This window comes from Oncorhynchus masou, chromosome 17 (genome assembly GCF_036934945.1).
Source record: "Oncorhynchus masou masou isolate Uvic2021 chromosome 17, UVic_Omas_1.1, whole genome shotgun sequence".
Lineage (NCBI taxonomy): Eukaryota > Metazoa > Chordata > Actinopteri > Salmoniformes > Salmonidae > Oncorhynchus > Oncorhynchus masou.
The window spans coordinates 42,262,936-42,290,178 of record NC_088228.1 but is presented as its reverse complement, the minus strand read 5'-3'; the positions used below and the strand labels follow the sequence as shown (position 1 = coordinate 42,290,178).

The window sequence follows — 27,243 nt, the reverse complement described above, 5'->3', positions numbered from 1 at the left end:
TAAGACCACAGCACCGCGGCTAAAAGGTTCTCAAACAAAGAGAACGGCCTCTCTCTTTGTTTCTTGCCAGCGGAGAGCCTCCTTTCTCTGGTATTGACCGGTAGCAGATGCTGAAGGTCATGCTGTCGTGTTTAGTATTCCTGTTTGAGCTGCTCAATAGCAAGCATTTTGACACATGTCTGATGGCTCCACATTGGTTGGAGCTTCTCAGCTGGTTGGCTCTTGCGAAAGCAGAGTTGAAGAATGATTCCGACATGCGCTACAGTACATACACTCCATACAAGATAACTTTAAGCCGCTTTGGATAATGACCATATTGGTTGCCAGAAGACTCCACGTGACCTCCATAAACTGAGTGCTACTCCCCAGGGTCTGGTTGCCAGAAGACTCCACGTGACCTCCATAAACTGAGTGCTACTCCCAGGGTCTGGTTGCCAGAAGACTCCACGTGACCTCCATAAACTGAGTGCTACTCCCCAGGGTCTGGTTGCCAGAAGACTCCACGTGACCTCCATAAACTGAGTGCTACTCCCCAGGGTCTGGTTGCCAGAAGACTCCACGTGACCTCCATAAACTGAGTGCTACTCCCCAGGGTCTGGTTGCCAGAAGACTCCACGTGACCTCCATAAACTGAGTGCTACTCCCAGGGTCTGGTTGCCAGAAGACTCCACGTGACCTCCATAAACTGAGTGCTACTCCCCAGGGTCTGGTTGCCAGAAGACTCCACGTGACCTCCATAAACTGAGTGCTACTCCCCAGGGTCTGGTTGCCAGAAGACTCCACGTGACCTCCATAAACTGAGTGCTACTCCCCAGGGTCTGGTTGCCAGAAGACTCCACGTGACCTCCATAAACTGAGTGCTACTCCTCAGGGTCTGGTTGCCAGAAGACTCCACGTGACCTCCATAAACTGAGTGCTACTCCCAGGGTCTGGTTGCCAGAAGACTCCACGTGACCTCCATAAACTGAGTGCTACTCCCCAGGGTCTGGTTGCCAGAAGACTCCACGTGACCTCCATAAACTGAGTGCTACTCCCCAGGGTCTGGTTGCCAGAAGACTCCACGTGACCTCCATAAACTGAGTGCTACTCCCCAGGGTCTGGTTGCCAGAAGACTCCACGTGACCTCCATAAACTGAGTGCTACTCCCAGGGTCTGGTTGCCAGAAGACTCCACGTGACCTCCATAAACTGAGTGCTACTCCCCAGGGTCTGGTTGCCAGAAGACTCCACGTGACCTCCATAAACTGAGTGCTACTCCCCAGGGTCTGGTTGCCAGAAGACTCCACGTGACCTCCATAAACTGAGTGCTACTCCTCAGGGTCTGGTTGCCAGAAGACTCCACGTGACCTCCATAAACTGAGTGCTACTCCCCCAGGGTCTGGTTGCCAGAAGACTCCACGTGACCTCCATAAACTGAGTGCTACTCCTCAGGGTCTGGTTGCCAGAAGACTCCATGTGACCTCCATAAACTGAGTGCTACTCCCCAGGGTCTGGTTGCCAGAAGACTCCACGTGACCTCCCTAAACTGAGTGCTACTCCCCAGGGTCTGGTTGCCAGAAGACTCCACGTGACCTCCATAAACTGAGTGCTACTCCCCAGGGTCTGGTTGCCAGAAGACTCCACGTGACCTCCATAAACTGAGTGCTACTCCCCAGGGTCTGGTTGCCAGAAGACTCCACGTGACCTCCATAAACTGAGTGCTACTCCCCAGGGTCTGGTTGCCAGAAGACTCCACGTGACCTCCATAAACTGAGTGCTACTCCCCAGGGTCTGGTTGCCAGAAGACTCCACGTGACCTCCATAAACTGAGTGCTACTCCCCAGGGTCTGGTTGCCAGAAGACTCCACGTGACCTCCATAAACTGAGTGCTACTCCTCAGGGTCTGGTTGCCAGAAGACTCCACGTGACCTCCATAAACTGAGTGCTACTCCCCAGGGTCTGGTTGCCAGAAGACTCCACGTGACCTCCATAAACTGAGTGCTACTCCCCAGGGTCTGGTTGCCAGAAGACTCCACGTGACCTCCATAAACTGAGTGCTACTCCCCAGGGTCTGGTTGCCAGAAGACTCCACGTGACCTCCATAAACTGAGTGCTACTCCTCAGGGTCTGGTTGCCAGAAGACTCCACGTGACCTCCATAAACTGAGTGCTACTCCCCAGGGTCTGGTTGCCAGAAGACTCCACGTGACCTCCATAAACTGAGTGCTACTCCCCAGGGTCTGGTTGCCAGAAGACTCCACGTGACCTCCATAAACTGAGTGCTACTCCCCAGGGTCTGGTTGCCAGAAGACTCCACGTGACCTCCATAAACTGAGTGCTACTCCCCAGGGTCTGGTTGCCAGAAGACTCCACGTGACCTCCATAAACTGAGTGCTACTCCCCAGGGTCTGGTCACATCATGGTGTCCAATGATGATTGAAGTTTGTGTTATTTCTTAGGGGAATAAGGAAGTCCACGATGACAACTTTCATGCACATTCAATACATGACGTTTATTGCCGATGCGCCGTTGCTCAGGCCAAGGATATATCTGCAATAAATGTTAGTATGTGGTAGAACTCTTTTTTTATGCACCTAGTTTATATTCTGTGGACTGAGCACCTCTTCTGCGGGTCATTAAACATGTAAACTCCGGGATGAAGTGGCAGCCGTTGAAATGGAAGTAGTTATCTCTGTGGCGCCAGCACATCTTCGCCTGAATGTATCATTTTCTTTTTACATTTTGATGGGCACTTCTCTGGCCATGGCTATGTGTGACATGGTACCCTATTCTCTATAGTACTACAGAAATAGTGCACTTATGTAAGGAATAGGGTGCCATTTCAGATGCACCCCATCTCTCCCAGTGGGCGGAGTCGAAGGGCTAGATCAGATCCGTGCTACAGCCGACACATAGTGGTTGTTTTGACGTGTCAGAGGTGGAACTGCATAAGAGCTGCTCCTTGCGTTACTATATCCCTGATTTTTGACGCCATGCGACCGCTTTAGAAGTTCATGCAGCTGCGTTACAAGTTCAGACACTCAAATGCATATTATTCTATTGTCTACACCTCAATTAGACTGAGGCTATAATTCCTCCATCCAAATGAACATGAAAATGGACATTATTTCTATCACCGATAGAGCTTAAACTCTCTATCGCCATTTGAACTTTAACCCAAATGAACATGAAAATGGACATTATTTCTATCACCGATAGAGCTTAAACTCTCTATCGCCATTTGAACTCTATCGCCATTTGCCCATTCCTCCTGACAGAGCTGGTGTAACTGAGTCAGGTTTGTAGGCCTCCTTGCTCGCACACGCTTTTTCAGTTCTGCTCACAGATTTTCTATAGGATGGAGGTCAGGACTTTGTGATGGCCACTCCAATACCTTGACTTTGTTGTCCTTAAGCCATTTTGCCACAACTTTGGAAGTATGCTTGGGGTCATTGTCCATTTGGAAAACCCATTTGCGACCAACCTTTAACTTCCTGAATGATGTCTTGAGATGTTGCTTCAATATATCCACGTAATTTTCCATCCTCATTGATGCCATCTATTTTGTGAAGTGCACCTGTCCCTCCTGCAGCAAAGCACCCCCACAACATGATGCTGCCACCCCTGGGCTTCACGGTTGGGATGGTGTTCTTCGGCTTGTAAGCCATCCCCTTCTTCCTCCAAACATAACGATGGTCATTATTTCTCCAAAAAGTATGATATTTGTCCCCTTTTGCAGTTGCAAACCGTAGTCTGGCTTTTTTATGGCGGTTTGGAGCAGTGGCTTCTTCCTTGCTGAGCAGCCTTACAGGATATGTCGATATAGGACTTGTTTTACTGTGGATATAGCTACTTTTGTATCTGTTTCCTCCAGCATTGTTACGTGGTCCTTTGCTGTTGTTCTGGGATTGATTTGCACTTTTTTATCCAAAGTACGTTAATCTCTAGGAGACAGAACGCATCTCCTTCCTGAGCGGTGTGACGGCTGCGTTGTCCCATGGTGTTTATACTTGAGTACTATTGTTTGAACAGATGAACGTGGTATCTTCAGGCATGTGGAAGTTGCTCCCAAGGATGAACAAGACTTGTGGAGGTCTAACATTTTTTTCTGAGGTCTTGACTGATTTCTTTTGATTTTCCCATGATGTCAAGCAAAGAGGCACTGAGTTTGAAAGTAGGCCTTGGAATGCATCCACAGTACACCTCCAATTGACTCAAATGTTGTCAATTAGCCTATCAGAAGCTTCTAAAGCCATGACACAATTGTCTGGAATTTCCAAGCTGTTTAAATCACAGTCAACTTAGTGTATGTAAACTTCTGACCCACTGGAATTATGATACAGTGAAATAATCTGTCTGTAAACAATTGTTGGAAAAATTACTTGTGTCATGCACAAATTAGATGTCCTAACCGACTTGCCAAAACTCTAGTTTCTTAACAAGAAATGTGTGGAGTGGTTGAAAAACGAGTTTTAATGACTCCAACCTAAGTGTATGTAAACGTCTGACTTCAACTGTATCTGCTGCCATTCATATGTATTGTGACTGTTCCTTCTGTCACATCTCTCTCTCTGTCTTCATCACCATCTCTCTCTCTCTGTCTTCATCACCATCTCTCACTCTCTCTGTCTTCAACACCATCTCTCTCTCTCTCTCTCTGTCTTCATCACCATCTCTCTCTCTCTCTCTCTCTGTCTTCATCACCATCTCTCTCTCTCTCTCTGTGTCTTCATCACCATCTCTCTCTCTCTGTCTTCATCACCATCTCTCTCTCTCTCTCTCTCTCTGTCTTCATCACCATCTCTCTCTCTCTGTCTTCATCACCATCTCTCTCTCTCTCCCTCTGTCTTCATCACCATCTCTCTCTCTCTCTGTGTCTTCATCACCATCTCTCTCTCTCTCTGTCTTCATCACCATCTCTCTCTCTCTCTGTCTTCATCACCATCTCTCTCTCTCTCGGTCTTCATCACCATCTCTCTCTGTCTTCAACACCATCTCTCTCTCTCTCTCTCTCTCTCTCTCTCTCTCTGTCTTCAACACCATCTCTCTCTCTCTGTCTTCAACACCATCTCTCTCTCTCTCTGTCTTCAACACCATCTCTCTCTCTCTGTCTTCAACACCATCTCTCTCTCTCTCTGTCTTCAACACCATCTCTCTCTCTCTGTCTTCAACACCATCTCTCTCTCTCTCTCTCTGTCTTCAACACCATCTCTCTCTCTCTCTCTGTCTTCATCACCATCTCTCTCTCTCTCTGTCTTCATCACCATCTCTCTCTCTCAATTCAATTCAATTCAAGGGCTTTATTGGCATGGGAAACATGTGTTAACATTGCCAAAGCAAGTAAGGTAGATAATATATAAAGTGAAATAAACAATTAAAATTAATAGTAAACATCACACATACAGAAGTTTCAAAACAATAAAGACATTACAAATGTCATATTATATATATATACAGTGTTTTAACAATGTACAAATGGTAAAGGACACAAGATAAAATAAATAAGCATAGATATGGGTTGTATTTACAATGGTGTGTGTTCTTCACTGGTTGCCCTTTTCTCGTGGCAACAGGTCACAAATCTTGCTGCTCTGATGGTACACTGTGGAATTTCACCCAGTAGATATGGGAGTTTTTCAACATTGGATTTGTTTTCGAATTCTTTGTGAATCTGTGTAATCTGAGGGAAATATGTCTCTCTAATATGGTCTCTCTCTGTCTTCAACACCATCTCTCTCTCTCTCTCTCTCTCTCTCTCTCTCTGTCTCTCTCTCTCTCTCTCTCTCTCTCTCTCTCTCTCTCTCTGTCTTCATCACCATCTCTCTCTCTGTCTTCATCACCATCTCTCTCTCTCTCTCTCTCTCTCTCTGTCTTCATCACCATCTCTCTCTCTCTCTCTCTCTGTCTTCATCACCATCTCTCTCTATCTCTGTCTTAATCATCATCTCTCTCTCTAACACCTCTCTCTCTCTGTCTTCATCACCATCTCTCTCTATCTCTGTCTTAATCATCATCTCTCTCTCTCTAACACCATCTCTCTCTCTCTGTCTCTCTCTCTCTCTCTCTCTCTCTCTCTCTCTGTCTTCATCACCATCTCTCTCTCTCTCTGTCTTCATCACCATCTCTCTCTCTCTGTCTTCATCACCATCTCTCTCTCTAACACCATCTCTCTCTCTCTCTGTCTTCATCACCATCTCTCTCTCTGTCTTCATCACCATCTCTCTATCTCTTTCTTAATCACCATCTCTCTCTCTAACACCTCTCTCTCTCTGTCTTCATCACCATCTCTCTCTCTCTCTGTCTTCATCACCATCTCTCTCTGTCTTCATCACCATCTCTCTCTATCTCTGTCTTAATCATCATCTCTCTCTCTAACACCTCTCTCTCTCTGTCTTCATCACCATCTCTCTCTATCTCTGTCTTAATCATCATCATCTCTCTCTCTAACACCATCTCTCTCTCTCTCTCTCTCTCTCTCTCTCTCTCTCTCTCTCTCTCTCTCTCTCTCTCTCTCTCTCTCGCTCTGTCTTCATCACCATCTCTCTCTCTCTGTCTTCATCACCATCTCTCTCTCTAACACCATCTCTCTCTCTCTCTGTCTTCATCACCATCTCTCTCTCTCTCTGTCTTCATCACCATCTCTCTATCTCTTTCTTAATCACCATCTCTCTCTAACACCTCTCTCTCTCTTCATCACCATCTCTCTCTATCTCTGTCTTAATCATCATCTCTCTCTCTAACACCATCTCTCTCTCTCTCTCTCTCTCTCTCTCTGTCTTCATCACCATCTCTCTCTCTCTCTGTCTTCATCACCATCTCTCTCTCTCTCTCTCTCTCTCTCTCTCTGTCTTCATCACCATCTCTCTCTCTGTGTCTTCATCACCATCTCTCTCTCTCTGTGTCTTCATCACCATCTCTCTCTCTCTGTGTCTTCATCACCATCTCTCTCTCTCTGTCTTCATCACCTCTCTCTCTCTCTCTCTCTGTGTCTTCATCACCATCTCTCTCTCTCTGTGTCTTCATCACCATCTCTCTCTCTCTGTGTCTTCATCACCATCTCTCTCTCTCTGTCTTCATCACCTCTCTCTCTCTCTCTCTCTGTGTCTTCATCACCATCTCGCTCTCTCTCTCTCTCTCTGTCTTCATCACCATCTCTGTCGCTCTCTCTCTGTCTTCATCACCATCTCTCTCTCTCTGTGTCTTCAACACCATCTCTCTCTCTCTGTCTTCAACACCATCTCTCTCTCTCTGTGTCTTCATCACCATCTCTCTCTCTCTGTCTTCATCACCATCTCTCTCGCTCTGTCTTCATCACCATCTCTCTCTCTCTCTGTCTTCATCACCATCTCTCGCACAACGTTACAAATTTGGTTACACTTGCTTTTTAACACAAATCCAGTACATAGGTTGATTGAGCTGTGTTGATTGAGGGCATTTAGGATCTGTCTTCACGGACAGCTCCCTGCTGTCAGTGAAGACACACACACACACACACACAATAACACACACACACAGTACACACTGCATGAAAGTCTTCCACAGATAAATGAAATGTTTATAGTTCCATTGCAGTGGCTCCACAGGGGGCTCTATACCACTGTGCCTTTGTATTTCTCTCAGGTACGCAGCGCCTGAGTAAAGCACACCAGGGTGTATTGCACATAAGTCATGTGGAAGCACTGTGCTCAGTTATGCTATATTTGAGCTATATATAGCAATACTCAAAAGTATGTTGAATATATATATGTCTATGATCAATATGGTATTGTATCTGTAGGCATTGTGTAATGTGATACCGCTGTAATTAGGCTACTGCTCCTCAGTAATGATATGAAGCATTATAATGCTTCATGACCTCAGAGTCATTGAGATGACTGTGTCTCTGTCTCTGGCACGTAGCCAGGCCAAATCTTAGCCTTTCATTAGAACCTCGTGAGCTCGGTGACAAGAGGATGTTGCAGTAGGTCAGTCAGTGGTCCCATTCCCTTCCCCCGCGTAAGGAGACAGAGTGAGAGCGTTCGGGTTTTTGTTTGGGTAGAAATATAAGATATAATAAGAATACACTTTATTTGTGGAGCCATGTGGTTGTATAGACTAACAGTAAGGTGAATATAGTAGTCCCATTCACTCCCCCCACTTAACATGGGAGGACATGGGAGACAGAAAGAGAGGTATGGATGGCTGGTAAGCTGTTACAGTAGGGTTAGTACAGTATGATTGAGTAGACTTACTGTAGATTGCTTCATCCATCTGTCATGCTTATGTTCTGGGCGGTAACCTCAATATTGTGGGGCTTACCGCAGCATGGTCCCAGGCTATTTGCTCCAATAATCGTCAAGCCCAATGGAAATCATCACTTACGTGACCCACTTGGGATTGATGCCATTTTAAAGATAAACAATGTTGTGTTTCACTGCCGAGCTCTGCGATGTCTCTTTTCCACACCAGTTTGGCAGTCATTTTGCATCTACAAGGTGCTACCTAGAACCTAAAAAGGTTATTTGGCTGTCCCCATAGGAGAACCCTTTTCGGTTCCATGTAGAACCCGTTCCATAGAGGGTTCTACGTGGAACCCAAAAGGATTATACCTGGAACCAAAAAGGGTTCTCCTATGGGGACAGACGGAGAACGTTTTCAGAACCCTTTTTTCTGAGATAGCATCTTTTTGTAGTTATAATTGTCCAACTCTCTCTCTTTGTCCTGAACCTTAATTATTGTTCTTATCTTGCCTCTCTCCTTCTCTCACAAGTACGTATATATAAATAGTGTGTAAATAGTATTTTTCTCTTGGTGTCTTTCTTATACATCATTATTTTATTTCTTAGTATTTTATTTAATGTAATATCTTGTTATGTTGTTAAATTTATATAACTGCTCCTGTAATTTGTCATGTATTTGTACGTTTCATGTGGACACCAGGAAGAGTAACTGTTACATGGGCAGTAGACTCACCCCTCCTTTCCTCAGCCTGGTCTCAGAGCCATACGAAACTTACTCTCCGTATTTCTCTGATTCCTCCCTGATTCCTCTACTCACCTCTCCTTTCCTCTCAGCCTGGTCTCAGAGCCATACGAAACTTACTCTCCGTATTTCTCTGATTCCTCCCTGATTCCTCTACTCACCTCTCCTTTCCTCTCAGCCTGGTCTCAGAGCCATACGAAACTTACTCTCCGTATTTCTCTGATTCCTCCCTGATTCCTCTACTCACCTCTCCTTTCCTCTCAGCCTGGTCTCAGAGCCATACGAAACTTACTCTCCGTATTTCTCTGATTCCTCCCTGATTCCTCTACTCACCTCTCCTTTCCTCTCAGCCTGGTCTCAGAGCCATACGAAACTTACTCTCCGTATTTCTCTGATTCCTCCCTGATTCCTCTACTCACCTCTCCTTTCCTCTCAGCCTGGTCTCAGAGCCATATGAAACTTACTCTCCGTATTTCTCTGATTCCTCCCTGATTCCTCTACTCACCTCTCCTTTCCTCTCAGCCTGGTCTCAGAGCCATACGAAACTTACTCTCCGTATTTCTCTGATTCCTCCCTGATTCCTCTACTCACCTCTCCTTTCCTCTCAGCCTGGTCTCAGAGCCATACGAAACTTACTCTCCGTATTTCTCTGATTCCTCCCTGATTCCTCTACTCACCTCTCCTTTCCTCTCAGCCTGGTCTCAGAGCCATACGAAACTTACTCTCCGTATTTCTCTGATTCCTCCCTGATTCCTCTACTCACCTCTCCTTTCCTCTCAGCCTGGTCTCAGAGCCATACGAAACTTACTCTCCGTATTTCTCTGATTCCTCCCTGATTCCTCTACTCACCTCTCCTTTCCTCTCAGCCTGGTCTCAGAGCCATACGAAACTTACTCTCCGTATTTCTCTGATTCCTCCCTGATTCCTCTACTCACCTCTCCTTTCCTCTCAGCCTGGTCTCAGAGCCATACGAAACTTACTCTCCGTATTTCTCTGATTCCTCCCTGATTCCTCTACTCACCTCTCCTTTCCTCTCAGCCTGGTCTCAGAGCCATACGAAACTTACTCTCCGTATTTCTCTGATTCCTCCCTGATTCCTCTACTCACCTCTCCTTTCCTCTCAGCCTGGTCTCAGAGCCATACGAAACTTACTCTCCGTATTTCTCTGATTCCTCCCTGATTCCTCTACTCACCTCTCCTTTCCTCTCAGCCTGGTCTCAGAGCCATACGAAACTTACTCTCCGTATTTCTCTGATTCCTCCCTGATTCCTCTACTCACCTCTCCTTTCCTCTCAGCCTGGTCTCAGAGCCATATGAAACTTACTCTCCGTATTTCTCTGATTCCTCCCTGATTCCTCTACTCACCTCTCCTTTCCTCTCAGCCTGGTCTCAGAGCCATACGAAACTTACTCTCCGTATTTCTCTGATTCCTCCCTGATTCCTCTACTCACCTCTCCTTTCCTCTCAGCCTGGTCTCAGAGCCATATGAAACTTACTCTCCGTATTTCTCTGATTCCTCCCTGATTCCTCTACTCACCTCTCCTTTCCTCTCAGCCTGGTCTCAGAGCCATATGAAACTTACTCTCCGTATTTCTCTGATTCCTCCCTGATTCCTCTACTCACCTCTCCTTTCCTCTCAGCCTGGTCTCAGAGCCATACGAAACTTACTCTCCGTATTTCTCTGATTCCTCCCTGATTCCTCTACTCTCCTTTCCTCTCAGCCTGGTCTCAGAGCCATACGAAACTTACTCTCCGTATTTCTCTGATTCCTCCCTGATTCTCTACTCACCTTCCTTTCCTCAGCCTGGTCTCAGAGCCATATGAAACTTACTCTCCGTATTTCTCTGATTCCTCCCTGATTCCTCTACTCACCTCTCCTTTCCTCTCAGCCTGGTCTCAGAGCCATACGAAACTTACTCTCCGTATTTCTCTGATTCCTCCCTGATTCCTCTACTCACCTCTCCTTTCCTCTCAGCCTGGTCTCAGAGCCATATGAAACTTACTCCGTATTTCTCTGATTCCTCCCTGATTCCTCTACTCACCTCTCCTTTCCTCAGCCTGGTCTCAGAGCCATATGAAACTTACTCTCCGTATTTCTCTGATTCCTCCCTGATTCCTCTACTCACCTCTCCTTTCCTCTCAGCCTGGTCTCAGAGCCATATGAAACTTACTCTCCGTATTTCTCTGATTCCTCCCTGATTCCTCTACTCACCTCTCCTTTCCTCTCAGCCTGGTCTCAGAGCCATACGAAACTTACTCTCCGTATTTCTCTGATTCCTCCCTGATTCCTCTACTCACCTCTCCTTTCCTCTCAGCCTGGTCTCAGAGCCATACGAAACTTACTCTCCGTATTTCTCTGATTCCTCCCTGATTCCTCTACTCACCTCTCCTTTCCTCTCAGCCTGGTCTCAGAGCCATACGAAACTTACTCTCCGTATTTCTCTGATTCCTCCCTGATTCCTCTACTCACCTCTCCTTTCCTCTCAGCCTGGTCTCAGAGCCATATGAAACTTACTGATTCCTCTCCGTATTTCTCTGATTCCTCCCTGATTCCTCTACTCACCTCTCCTTTCCTCTCAGCCTGGTCTCAGAGCCATATGAAACTTACTCTCCGTATTTCTCTGATTCCTCCCTGATTCCTCTACTCACCTCTCCTTTCCTCTCAGCCTGGTCTCAGAGCCATACGAAACTTACTCTCCGTATTTCTCTGATTCCTCCCTGATTCCTCTACTCACCTCTCCTTTCCTCTCAGCCTGGTCTCAGAGCCATACGAAACTTACTCTCCGTATTTCTCTGATTCCTCCCTGATTCCTCTACTCACCTCTCCTTTCCTCTCAGCCTGGTCTCAGAGCCATATGAAACTTACTCTCCGTATTTCTCTGATTCCTCCCTGATTCCTCTACTCACCTCTCCTTTCCTCTCAGCCTGGTCTCAGAGCCATATGAAACTTACTCTCCGTATTTCTCTGATTCCTCCCTGATTCCTCTACTCACCTCTCCTTTCCTCTCAGCCTGGTCTCAGAGCCATATGAAACTTACTCTCCGTATTTCTCTGATTCCTCCCTGATTCCTCCCCTGATTCCTCCCTGATTCCTCTACTCACCTCTCCTTTCCTCTCAGCCTGGTCTCAGAGCCATATGAAACTTACTCTCCGTATTTCTCTGATTCCTCCCTGATTCCTCTACTCACCTCTCCTTTCCTCTCAGCCTGGTCTCAGAGCCATATGAAACTTACTCTCCGTATTTCTCTGATTCCTCCCTGATTCCTCTACTCACCTCTCCTTTCCTCTCAGCCTGGTCTCAGAGCCATATGAAACTTACTCTCCGTATTTCTCTGATTCCTCCCTGATTCCTCTACTCACCTCTCCTTTCCTCTCAGCCTGGTCTCAGAGCCATACGAAACTTACTCTCCGTATTTCTCTGATTCCTCCCTGATTCCTCTACTCACCTCTCCTTTCCTCTCAGCCTGGTCTCAGAGCCATACGAAACTTACTCTCCGTATTTCTCTGATTCCTCCCTGATTCCTCTACTCACCTCTCCTTTCCTCTCAGCCTGGTCTCAGAGCCATACGAAACTTACTCTCCGTATTTCTCTGATTCCTCCCTGATTCCTCTACTCACCTCTCCTTTCCTCTCAGCCTGGTCTCAGAGCCATACGAAACTTACTCTCCGTATTTCTCTGATTCCTCCCTGATTCCTCTACTCACCTCTCCTTTCCTCTCAGCCTGGTCTCAGAGCCATACGAAACTTACTCTCCGTATTTCTCTGATTCCTCCCTGATTCCTCTACTCACCTCTCCTTTCCTCTCAGCCTGGTCTCAGAGCCATACGAAACTTACTCTTACTCTGATTCCGTATTTCTCTGATTCCTCCCTGATTCCTCTACTCACCTCTCCTTTCCTCTCAGCCTGGTCTCAGAGCCATATGAAACTTACTCTCCGTATTTCTCTGATTCCTCCCTGATTCCTCTACTCACCTCTCCTTTCCTCTCAGCCTGGTCTCAGAGCCATACGAAACTTACTCTCCGTATTTCTCTGATTCCTCCCTGATTCCTCTACTCACCTCTCCTTTCCTCTCAGCCTGGTCTCAGAGCCATACGAAACTTACTCTCCGTATTTCTCTGATTCCTCCCTGATTCCTCTACTCACCTCTCCTTTCCTCTCAGCCTGGTCTCAGAGCCATATGAAACTTACTCTCCGTATTTCTCTGATTCCTCCCTGATTCCTCTACTCACCTCTCCTTTCCTCTCAGCCTGGTCTCAGAGCCATATGAAACTTACTCTCCGTATTTCTCTGATTCCTCCCTGATTCCTCTACTCACCTCTCCTTTCCTCTCAGCCTGGTCTCAGAGCCATACGAAACTTACTCTCCGTATTTCTCTGATTCCTCCCTGATTCCTCTACTCACCTCTCCTTTCCTCAGCCTGGTCTCAGAGCCATACCAAACTTACTCTCCGTATTTCTCTGATTCCTCCCTGATTCCTCTACTCACCTCTCCTTTCCTCTCAGCCTGGTCTCAGAGCCATATGAAACTTACTCTCCGTATTTCTCTGATTCCTCCCTGATTCCTCTACTCACCTCTCCTTTCCTCTCAGCCTGGTCTCAGAGCCATACGAAACTTACTCTCCGTATTTCTCTGATTCCTCCCTGATTCCTCTACTCACCTCTCCTTTCCTCTCAGCCTGGTCTCAGAGCCATATGAAACTTACTCTCCGTATTTCTCTGATTCCTCCCTGATTCCTCTACTCACCTCTCCTTTCCTCTCAGCCTGGTCTCAGAGCCATATGAAACTTACTCTCCGTATTTCTCTGATTCCTCCCTGATTCCTCTACTCACCTCTCCTTTCCTCTCAGCCTGGTCTCAGAGCCATACGAAACTTACTCTCCGTATTTCTCTGATTCCTCCCTGATTCCTCTACTCACCTCTCCTTTCCTCTCAGCCTGGTCTCAGAGCCATACGAAACTTACTCTCCGTATTTCTCTGATTCCTCCCTGATTCCTCTACTCACCTCTCCTTTCCTCTCAGCCTGGTCTCAGAGCCATACGAAACTTACTCTCCGTATTTCTCTGATTCCTCCCTGATTCCTCTACTCACCTCTCCTTTCCTCTCAGCCTGGTCTCAGAGCCATATGAAACTTACTCTCCGTATTTCTCTGATTCCTCCCTGATTCCTCTACTCACCTCTCCTTTCCTCTCAGCCTGGTCTCAGAGCCATATGAAACTTACTCTCCGTATTTCTCTGATTCCTCCCTGATTCCTCTACTCACCTCTCCTTTCCTCTCAGCCTGGTCTCAGAGCCATACGAAACTTACTCTCCGTATTTCTCTGATTCCTCCCTGATTCCTCTACTCACCTCTCCTTTCCTCTCAGCCTGGTCTCAGAGCCATACGAAACTTACTCTCCGTATTTCTCTGATTCCTCCCTGATTCCTCTACTCACCTCTCCTTTCCTCTCAGCCTGGTCTCAGAGCCATACGAAACTTACTCTCCGTATTTCTCTGATTCCTCCCTGATTCCTCTACTCACCTCTCCTTTCCTCAGCCTGGTCTCAGAGCCATATGAAACTTACTCTCCGTATTTCTCTGATTCCTCCCTGATTCCTCTACTCACCTCTCCTTTCCTCAGCCTGGTCTCAGAGCCATACGAAACTTACTCTCCGTATTTCTCTGATTCCTCCCTGATTCCTCTACTCACCTCTCCTTTCCTCTCAGCCTGGTCTCAGAGCCATACGAATCACCCAATTCATATGATATGTATAGTACTATATATCACCCAATTAATATATGTATAGTACATTACATCACCCAATTCATATGATATGTATAGTACTATATATCACCCAATTCATATGATATGTATAGTACTATATATCACCCAATTCATATGATATGTATAGTACTATATATCACCCAATTCATATGATATGTATAGTACTATATATCACCCAATTCATATGATATGTATAGTACTATATATCACCCAATTCATATGATATGTATAGTACTATATATCACCCAATTCATATGATATGTATAGTACTATATATCACCCAATTCATATGATATGTATAGTACATTATATCACCCAATTCATATGATATGTATAGTACTATATATCACCCAATTCATATGATATGTATAGTACTATATATCACCCAATTCATATGATATGTATAGTACTATATATCACCCAATTCATATGATATGTATAGTACTATATATCACCCAATTCATATATGTATAGTACATTACATCACCCAATTCATATGATATGTATAGTACTATATATCACCCAATTAATATGATATGTATTGTACTATATATCACCCAATTCATATGATATGTATAGTACTATATATCACCCAATTAATATGATATGTATAGTACTATATATCACCCAATTAATATGATATGTATAGTACTATATATCACCCAATTCATATGATATGTATAGTACTATATATCACCCAATTCATATGATATGTATTGTACTATATATCACCCAATTCATATGATATGTATAGTACATTACATCACCCAATTCATATGATATGTATAGTACTATATATCACCCAATTCATATGATATGTATAGTACTATATATCACCCAATTAATATGATATGTATTGTACTATATATCACCCAATTAATATGATATGTATTGTACTATATATCACCCAATTAATATGATATGTATAGTACTATATATCACCCAATTCATATGATATGTATAGTACTATATATCACCCAATTCATATATGTATAGTACTATATATCACCCAATTCATATGATATGTATAGTACTATATATCACCCAATTCATATGATATGTATAGTACTATATATCACCCAATTCATATGATATGTATAGTACTATATATCACCCAATTCATATATGTATAGTACTATATATCACCCAATTCATATGATATGTATAGTACTATATATCACCCAATTCATATGATATGTATAGTACTATATATCACCCAATTCATATGATATGTATAGTACATTACATCACCCAATTCATATGATATGTATAGTACTATATATCACCCAATTCATATGATATGTATAGTACTATACAGTGCCTTGCAAAAGTATTCGGCCCCCTTGAACTTTGCAACCTTTTGCCACATTTCAGGCTTCAAACATAAAGATATAAAACTGTATTTTTTGTGAAGAATCAACAACAAGTGGGACACAATCATGAAGTGGAACAACATTTATTGGATATTTCAAACTTTTTTAACAAATCAAAAACTGAAAAATTGGGCGTGCAAAATTATTATATTATATTAGTACTATGTAAGATATATAGTACTAATTCGTATGCTATTGGCAGACCGCTATTCCATTTATAATTGAACCTAACGTAACATCATACTAAACGGACTGTCACAGAATAATCCTAATTTCCCTGAGGCCACGTTGCTCCTTTCAGAGCCTCCCTCTTCTCATGATTCCCTCCAGCAGCGTTTCATCAGTCATTAGCTGTTCTGAGTGATTATTCACCAGACTTATTCGACACACAAGTCAAACACACCGATCGAAACGCCTGGGGTAGCAGGGAGAGAATAATGCCTGATTCAGCTCCATTACCTTTCCTGGTGCTCAGATCTTCAGATGAGGATTTGGGTTTGGCGGGTGGAGGGGAGGGGAGGGGAGTTGTAGTCGGGTAGCTACTTCTGATAATGTCTTAAGTAATTACTGTGCAATTCTTTGTCTACTTCCTATTTCCTAGACAAATGTGCCCATGACTTAGGTTTTTCTGCTGCTGAGTCATTTAGTCTTCCCTGTTATTATGTCACAATGCCATGCTGAGCCTATAGGGATAAAGAATGATGTTCTCACAGATGATCAAATATTACCTAGCACATTACCTTCTCAAAATGATGGCACAAACAACGTTCTGCTCCTAGAAGTATAGCAATTAAAACCCATCCTCAATGTCAAAGCGCAAGACCAGCTATGAGGTACAGCCCCAGTCCACACTGTATCATAGCAATGCGAATAGCATTATGCCAGGTTACCACCTGTGCCAGCCTGTCAATTTTCAAAGAGCTTTTACATTTCAAATTGGCAGTTCGATTTGGCATTATTTTCCTAGTTGGTTTGAAAGTGGCCCTTGCCTCTCCTCTCTACCCCTCACTTAGTCTGTCCATCACTTGGAGCCCTCCGCCGCTCTGAAGAGGTAATTGTTTTTGTAAGACATGATTAAGGAAAGAGAGAAGTCATTTTCAGCTGCCAGGTCCCTAGCGAGAGGAAAGAAACATGACGCTATGTCTGACAGTTTTGCTTTATGAAACGGTTTCTCTTTATAAAACAATGCTATGCTTTATAAAAGCCAAACACAGGCACGCACACGCACACACACGCACACACACACACACACACACACACACACACACACACACACACACACAGTCATCATGACTGAACATTCCATTGTCGTCCTCTTTGTTTCTCTTCTTTCATCTCTTCCCAGATTGACATGTAATGAAATATCAAGGGAAGTTTAACAGTCTGTTGCATCAACCGGGGCCTGCAGTCTTTTCCCCAGGTTGTTGTTGTCAACGAAAGTGTCTTAATTAACTCATGAAACACTATTGAACAGTTACTGACCTCCTTTTCCCAGGAGGCATTGAGACTTGCAGTGCCTTCCCAAAGTATTCATACCCCTTGATATTCCAAATGTTGTTGTTACAGCCTGATACGTCATCCCATCTGGTTTGCGCTTAGTGGGACTATCATTTGTTTTCCAAGAGGACAATGACCCACCACACCTCCAGGCTGTGTAAAGGCTATTAGACCAAGAAGGAGAGTGATGCATCAGATGACCTGGCCTCCACAATCACCTGACCTCAACCCAATTGAGATGGTTCGGGATGAGTTGGACCGCAGGGTAAACGAAAAGCAGCCAACAAGTGCTCAGCATGTGTGGGAACTCCTTCAAGAATGTTGGAAAAGCCTTCCAGGTGAAGCTGTTTGAGAGAATGCCAGAGTGTGTAAAACTGTCATCAGGGCAAAGGGTGATTATTTGAAGAATCTGAAATATAAAATATATGTTACATTTGTGTTTTAATTTGTGTTAGTTTTTTGGTTACTACATGATTCCATATGTGTTATTTCATAGTTCTGATGTCTTCACTATTATTCTACAATGTAGAAACTAGTCAAATTAAGAAAAACCCTTGAATGAGTAAGTGTTCTAAAACTTTTCACTGGTAGTGTATGTATTCACACCCCTGTGTCAATACATGTTAGAATCACCTTTGGTAGCTGTGAGTCATTCTGGGCAAGTCTCTAAAAGCTTTGCATACCTGGATTGCACACTGCACATTATCCTTTAAAAAAATATTTAAGCGCTGTCAAGTTGGTTGTTGATCATCGCTAGACAGACGTTCAGAAAGTATTCAGACCCCTTAACTTTTTCCACATTTTGTTAAATTACAGCTTTATTCTAAAATTGATTATATAGTTTTTCCCCCCATCAATCTACACACAATACCCCATACTGACAAAGCAAAAACTGTTTTTTAGAAACTTTTGCAAATGAAAAAAAAAAATAATAATAATAAATAAATAACATATCACATTTACTTAAGTATTCAGGCTCTTTACTCAGTACTTTGTTGAAGCACCTTTGGCAGTGATTACAGCCTCGAGTCTTCTTGGGTATGATGGTACAATCGATCGGGTTCAAGTCCGGGCTCTGGCTGGGCCACTCAAGGACATTCAGAGACTTGTCCCGAAGCCAATCCTGCGTTGTCTTGGCCAATTGCTTAGGGTCGTTGTCCTGTTGGAAGGTGAACCTTCACCCCAGTCTGAGGTCCTGACACCACCATGCTTCACTGTAGGGATGGTGCCAGGGTTCCTCCAGACATGACGCTTTGCAGTCAGGCCAAAGAGTTCAATTGTGGTTTCATCAGACCAGAGAATCTTGTTTCTCATGGTCTGAGAGTCATTTAGGTGCCTTTTGGCAAACTCCAAGTGGACTGTCATGTTCCTTTTACTGGGGAGTGGCTGCTGTCTGGCTACTCTACCATAACGGCCTGATTGGTGGAGTGCTGCAGAGATGGTTGTCCTTCTGGAAGGTTCTCCCATCTCCACAGTGGAACTCTAGAGCTCTGTCCGAGTGACCATAGGGTTCTTGGTCACCTCCCTGACCAATGCCCTTCTCCCCCGATTGCTCAGTTTGGCTGGGCGGCCAGCTCTTGGAAGAGTCTCGGTGGTTCCAAACTTCCATTTAAGAATGAGGGAGACCACTGTGTTCCTTGGGACCTTCAATGTTGCAGACATTTTTTTGGTACCCTTCCCTAGATCTGTGCCTTGACACAATCCCGTCTCTGAGCTCTACAGACAATTCCTTCGACCTCATGGCTTGGTTTTTATGGCTTGGATCTTATATAGACAGGTGTGTGCCTTTCCAAATCATGTCCAATCAATTGAATTTACCACAGGTGGACTCCAATCAAGTTGTAGAAACATCTATGGAAACATTGCTCAGTTTTGAGTCTCATAGCAAAGTATCTGAATACTTATATAAATACAATATTTCAGTTTTTTATTTTAATACATTTGCAAAACCTATTTTTGTTTCGTCATTATGGGGTATTTTATGTAAATTGATGAGAAAAGCATGCTAAACCAGGTTTTCCTCTAGGATTTTAGCTCTATTCCGTTTATTTTTATCCCCCCCCTTAAAAAAACCCACCAACAACAACCTAGTCCTTGCCGATGAGAAGCATACCCATAACATGATGCAGCCACCACCATGCTTGAAAATATGAAGTGTGGTACTCAGTGAAGTGCTGTGTTGGATTTCCCCCGAATATAACGCTTTGCATTCTGGATATAAAGGGAATTCTTTGCCACATTTTTCACAGTTTTACTTTAGCACTTTATTGCCAACAGGATTGTTTTGGAATATTCTGGCTTCCTTCTCTTCACTCTGTCATTTATAAGTATGGTGGAGTAACTACAAGGTCGTTGATCCATCATCAGTTCTCTCCTATCACAGCCATTCAACTCTGTAACTGTTTTAAAGTCACCATTGGCCTCATAGTGAAATCCCTGAGCGGTTTCCTTCCTCTCCAGCAACTGAGTTAGGAAGGAAGCCTGTATCTTTTTAGTGACAAGGTGTGCTGATACACCATCCAAAGTGTAATTAATAATTTCACCATGCTCAAAGGGATACTCAGTGTACGTTTATTTGTGAGGCATTGGGAAAACCTTCCTGGTCTTTGTGATTGAATCTGTGTTTGTAATTCACTGCTCTACTGAGGGACTTTTAAAGATAATTGTATGTGTGGGGTACAGAGACGAGGTAGTCATTAAAGAAATCATCTTAAACACTATTATTGCACACAGTCCATGCAACGTATTATGTGACTTGTTAAGCACATGTTTACTCCTGAACTCATTTCGGCTTTCCATAACAAAGAATACTTATTGACTCAAGACATTTTGGCTTTTCATTTTTTATTCTTTTGTAAAAAAAAATATATAAAAACACATACTTCCACTTTGACATTATGGGGTATTGACATTATGGGGTATTGACATTATGGGGTATTGACACTATGGGTTATTGACATTATGGGGTATTGACATTATGGGGTATTGACATTATGGGGTATTGACACTATGGGGTATTGACACTATGGGGTATTGACACTATGGGGTATTGACATTATGGGGTATTGACATTATGGGGTATTGACATTATGGGTTATTGACACTATGGGGTATTGACATTATGGGGTATTGACATTATGGGTTATTGACACTATGGGGTATTGACACTATGGGGTATTGACACTATGGGGTATTGACACTATGGGGTATTGACACTATGGGGTATTGACATTATGGGGTATTGACACTATGGGGTATTGCCATTATGGGGTATTGACATTATGGGGTATTGACACTATGGGGTATTGACATTATGGGGTATTGACACTATGGGGTATTGACATTATGGGGTATTGACATTATGGGGTATTGACATTATGGGGTATTGACACTATGGGGTATTGACATTATGGGGTATTGACACTATGGGGTATTGACACTATGGGGTATTGACACTATGGGTTATTGACATTATGGGGTATTGACATTATGGGTTATTGACACTATGGGGTATTGACATTATGGGTTATTGACACTATGGGGTATTGACATTATGGGGTATTGACATTATGGGGTATTGACACTATGGGGTATTGACATTATGGGGTATTGACATTATGGGGTATTGACATTATGGGGTATTGACACTATGGGGTATTGACACTATGGGGTATTGACACTATGGGGTATTGACATTATGGGGTATTGACACTATGGGGTATTGACACTATGGGGTATTGACACTATGGGGTATTGACACTATGGGGTATTGACATTATGGGGTATTGACACTATGGGGTATTGACACTATGGGGTATTGACATTATGGGGTATTGACATTATGGGGTATTGACACTATGGGGTATTGACACTATGGGGTATTGACATTATGGGGTATTGACACTATGGGGTATTGACACTATGGGGTATTGACACTATGGGGTATTGACACTATGGGGTATTGACACTATGGGGTATTGACACTATGGGGTATTGACATTATGGGGTATTGACACTATGGGGTATTGACACTATGGGGTATTGACACTATGGGGTATTGACACTATGGGGTATTGACATTATGGGGTATTGACATTATGGGGTATTGACATTATGGGGTATTGACATTATGGGTTATTGACACTATGGGTTATTGACATTATGGGGTATTGACATTATGGGGTATTGACATTATGGGGTATTGACACTATGGGTTATTGACATTATGGGGTATTGACATTATGGGGTATTGACATTATGGGGTATTGACACTATGGGTTATTGACACTATGGGTTATTGACATTATGGGGTATTGACATTATGGGGTATTGACACTATGGGTTATTGACACTATGTGGTATTGAAACTATGGGGTATTGACACTATGGGTTATTGACATTATGGGGTATTGACATTATGGGGTATTGACATTATGGGGTATTGACACTATGGGTTATTGACATTATGGGGTATTGACCTTATGGGGTATTGACACTATGGGGTATTGACACTATGGGGTATCGACATTATGGGGTATCGACACTATGGGGTATTGACACTATGGGGTATTGACACCATGGGGTATTAACACTATGGGGTATTGACACTATGGGGTATTGACACTATGGGGTATTGACACTATGGGGTATTGACACTATGGGGTATTGACATTATGGGGTATTGACACTATGGGGTATTGACATTATGGGGTATTGACATTATGGGGTATTGACACTATGGGGTATTGACACTATGGGGTATTGACATTATGGGGTATTGACACTATGGGGTATTGACATTATGGGGTATTGACATTATGGGGTATTGACACTATGGGTTATTGACACTATGGGGTATTGACACTATGGGGTATTGACATTATGGGGTATTGACATTATGGGGTATTGACACTATGGGTTATTGACATTATGGGGTATTGACATTATGGGGTATTGACACTATGGGTTATTGACACTATGGGGTATTGACACTATGGGGTATTGACATTATGGGGTATTGACATTATGGGGTATTGACATTATGGGTTATTGTGTGTAGGCCAGTCACACAACATCTCGATTGAATCCATTTTCAATTCAGGCTGTAACACAAGAAAAAGTGTAAAAAGGAATACTTTCTGAAGGCCGTGTAGGTCCTCTGCCAGTGGAAGGAGACGAGAGCGATATTCTATCCACGGCCAGGTAGAGGGGACAGCAGATCCCACAAAGAACATACGGGGTTTGTTATGTGCTGTATGTGTGACGTGTGTCAGCATGGCGTGTGTGTGCGCACGTTTCTTTTCTTGCCCCCTCTGGGAAAGAGCATTCCCACTGGGCTGGTGGTAATTTGTGTGTGTTTGTGTCTGTCACTGAGACAGATGAAGTGCTCTCAGGTGCCTGTGTATCATGAATCCAGACCGGAGCAGCTAGTGGGTTGATTAACTGAAGGGACTGAAGGCCCTCAGTCACTGCTGACTCCATTTATGTGAGTCTGAGCTGAGTTGGAAGGCGTATACTGTAGAGACACACACACACAAGGCTGCTCATATATGTGGTAATGAGAGCGGGCCGGGGAGAGAGCTCATGCCCACTAGATGTATGCGATCGTAGGGAGTGATTTAGAGGTGTCCCCCGTCCTTACACAAACATGGGGTGGAAAGCTGGATGGATCAATGTTGTGTATTTCACTGGTTTTCAATTTCTCTTGTGGCGCATAGCAGTTTCATCCTTCAATTTCCATTTGGGTTTGGAAGTGCTGAAATCCTCCAAAGCAGGGGTGTCAAAGTCAAATGGACGGAGGGCCAAATAAAAAATTTAGCTACAAGCCGAGGGCCGGACTGTTCGAATGTTCATTGAAAAGTTTTTAAATGACGCATATAGTCTAGTGAACCTAATTGAACCTACTGAAAACCTAACAAATATATTCCAATATGATCAGATAAATAAAGCAATATTTTCTTATGGCTCTGTCAGTAATCTTTAATTTTCAACAGACACAAAAGACAAATTTCCTTTATATAAAAATCCCCATAACATGAACATTAAATGAAAGAAACCGGTATTCAAGGCACCATCAGTAGCCTATATTTTCTATTTTAGCAAAAGTGGGCTAAATTTACTTCAAAGAAAAAAACAATAATAGCAATTTTCTATCATCCACTCAACTGAAATATTTTTAAAATATAATTGGATTGAAATACAATAAAATAAAGTGCAAAAATCTATTAATCAAAAACAACACTTTGTTTAAGGAGAAGTAACATGCAGTGAAAACAAATATTAAACTTTAACTTTTAAACTTGAACTGAGTAAAAACTCTAAATATGTGATTGCACAGTAATGTTCACTTGTTTGAGGTTGAGGGTGATACTTGGTGGTGTCCCATCTTTTCCACAAGTTCATCAATGTTCGGGGTAAGGCTCTGAGCTGAGGAAATCCTCAGAATTGAGTGGAGGTGTTCAGCAGTAAGTCGACTTCTGTGTGATGTTTTGTTCAGGTTCATCAAAGAAAAAAGTTGTTCACACAGGTATGTGCTGCCAAACATAGACAACGTTTGAGCAGCCTGGATGCGCAGCTGGGGCATTGTGTCGGGGGAGGAAACGGGCGAACTCCGCAGCACCCACTGCCGCATATTTTGCCCTCAGTGCATCATTGCATTGGAGGTCAATCAACTCCATTTGGAGGTTTGGTGGTGAGCTTTCCACGTCAACAGCAAATGGGTTACCGAGCAGTTCCAACCTGCTTTTTTGTGCTTCAAAGTCAGCAAATCGGCGTCGAAAGTCAGCGGCAAGCATACCTATTTTATCAGCCAACTGTGCGCTCGGGAACGCACTGGTAGAGAGCTTCTCTTTCATGGTCTGGCAGCTGGGAAAGTGGCTCAAATTTTCTTTCCGCATCTGCGTCTCCCACAGAGTCAGTTTGGTTTTAAATGCCTTCACTGTACTGTACATATCAGAGATGACATGATCCCGACCCTGCAGCTGCAAGTTCATTGCATTCAGATGACTCGTAATGTCACACAGAAAATTTTACTGTGATGCTGACGACTGCTGTGCCAATAAATATTGAAATGAAGCAGCCTACTGCTCGGTGCGTCACCGTTGCATTGTGGGAAATGTAGTATTGGTGCGTGTAAAAGATCTGCGGGCTGCCGGCTTGCTGCGGTCTGCGGGCCGGTTCTAATAATAAATCAAGATCATCCCAGGGGCCGTAAAAAACCTTCTCGCGGGCCGGATGTGGCCCGCGGGCCTTGACTCTGACATATGTGCTCCAAAGCTTTAAGGGAGAATCCCACTGAAAGGCTTGGAATGCTTTGAGGCAGAGGAGGGGGGGGATAGGCTTCTTTTCCTGCTGAAGTCATGATAGCTAAGGCATGGGTTCAGGGCCTTTGCTGTTCTGCACTGATGGACAGCAGCTCAACACAGAGCAGGACTGTATCTCCCTTCTCCCTGTCTATCACAGTGGTTTTTGCCTGGTTGGATCTCTACTGTGTGCTCTGTCGGCCCTCGTTGAATGTCTTGTAGTCAGCCCATACATTCAGAATGGACAGCACCATTCGCCGACGCAGTCGAGAGCCTCCTTGAGTTCTTTTCTCCGCCTAAGACAACTCTGGTTGTGAAATAAGGGAAGCCGTGCAGAAAGGAGTCTTAGAAGATGGCATCAACGGCATCCAATGGCTGTGGTCAGTAGGGTGAGGCTGGTCAGCATACAGCTGGAGTTGCATCCAATGGCTGTGGTCGGTAGGGTGAGGCTGGTCAGCATACAGCTGGAGTTGCATCCAATGGCTGTGGTCAGTAGGGTGAGGCTGGTCAGCATACAGCTGGAGTTGCATCCAATGGCTGTGGTCAGTAGGGTGAGGCTGGTCAGCATACAGCTGGAGTTGCATCCAATGGCTGTGGTCGGTAGGGTGAGGCTGGTCAGCATACAGCTGGAGTTGCATCCAATGGCTGTGCCAGTAGGGTGAGGCTGGTCAGCATATACAGCTGGAGTTGCATCCAATGGCTGTGGTCAGTAGGGTGAGGCTGGTCAGCATACAGCTGGAGTTGCATCCAATGGCTGTGGTCAGTAGGGTGAGGCTGGTCAGCATACAGCTGGAGTTGCATCCAATGGCTGTGGTCAGTAGGGTGAGGCTGGTCAGCATACAGCTGGAGTTGCATCCAATGGCTGTGGTCAGTAGGGTGAGGCTGGTCAGCATACAGCTGGAGTTGCATCCAATGGCTGTGGTCAGTAGGGTGAGGCTGGTCAGCATACAGCTGGAGTTGCATCCAATGGCTGTGGTCAGTAGGGTGAGGCTGGTCAGCATACAGCTGGAGTTGCATCCAATGGCTGTGGTCAGTAGGGTGAGGCTGGTCAGCATACAGCTGGAGTTGCATCCAATGGCTGTGGTCAGTAGGGTGAGGCTGGTCAGCATACAGCTGGAGTTGCATCCAATGGCTGTGGTCGGTAGGGTGAGGCTGGTCAGCATACAGCTGGAGTTGCATCCAATGGCTGTGGTCGGTAGGGTGAGGCTGGTCAGCATACAGCTGGAGTTGCATCCAATGGCTGTGGTCAGTAGGGTGAGGCTGGTCAGCATACAGCTGGAGTTGCATCCAATGGCTGTGGTCAGTAGGGTGAGGCTGGTCAGCATACAGCTGGAGTTGCCCAGGATTCCCCGGTTCTTCGCACAAATCATTTGATCTTTACGTAGCTTGTCTATACACCCTTTGAATGCTGGACTGATTTTCCTCATCCTATGAATATGACCTCTAAGCCATTTAAATTCAGGGCTGATTGTATTGCAAGCGTGGACGTACAGTAGGCGAAGAGGCGACGCGTTTTCAGGAATGGGAGAAAGATGGAATAAAACGTTATTGTCAGTTTGCACAGTTTCCTCCCATACCACAAAGATACCAAACTCACATTCCATTTCTTTGAATGCTCCATCCCCCTCGGCCATTCTTAGACGCTCTACTGTCAATGTTACTTCTGTCTTGTCTTTCTGTGTTGATTGACAGGGGTTGGGCTCGCAGCCAGGCTCTCTGCACGACTCCCTCTCTGCCAGAGGCTCATTCCTCATGTGGTTCAGGATTTCCAACATGGAGAATAGGTCAAAGGTCGCCATGTCTGCGCACATTGAAAGTGATCTAGCAGCTCAACAGGGTGTAGCGCAAAGATTCCGTCCTCTTGCATAATACAATAGAAGAACGGAGACAAAATAAGCTTTTAATGTCTCTGCAGCTCACTCTTTGGTGAGGGGATGCAACACGAGGTACACAAACAGGACAGGACACACGGAACACACGTGTACGTGCTCATAGCCCATTGACCTACACAATGTACCTGGGGAGAAGTGGAAGAGAGAGAGTGAGAGATTGACAGACAAATACTACTTTAACCATACAACGTGAATCTTAATGGTCTCTGTCCCCGTCTATCCCCCTCTCTCTCTCTCTCTCTCTCTCTCTCTCTCTCTCGCCTTCTCTTTCCATCTACCTATCTCACTCTCTCCCCTCTCTACCTCTCTTTCTCTCACCCCCCCTCTCTCTCTTTGCAGGTCCAGGATGGCTGTGGCTGTGCATGTACCTGGTCGACAGGCTGTCCCATCTCTGCTGCTGCTTCTGTGTGCTGGCCTAGGTGAGTGCTCTTATCTGTGCTCATCCTTCATTCTGACACACTGGTTTCAGCCCTCAGTTTCT

General features: G+C 44.4%; 1 protein-coding gene across 1 annotated transcript in view; it reads left to right on the top strand.

Moving 5' to 3' along the window:
• The window catches only part of LOC135559066 (neurocan core protein-like), an 87,653-nt gene that overhangs the window by 4,446 nt on the left and 55,964 nt on the right, over positions 1-27,243 (top strand). The window contains exon 2 of the mRNA XM_064993418.1: positions 27,102-27,181. Within this exon, the coding sequence (XP_064849490.1) occupies positions 27,109-27,181 (73 nt within the window). The 5' untranslated portion in view covers positions 27,102-27,108. The remainder of the gene's footprint in view (positions 1-27,101; positions 27,182-27,243) is intronic.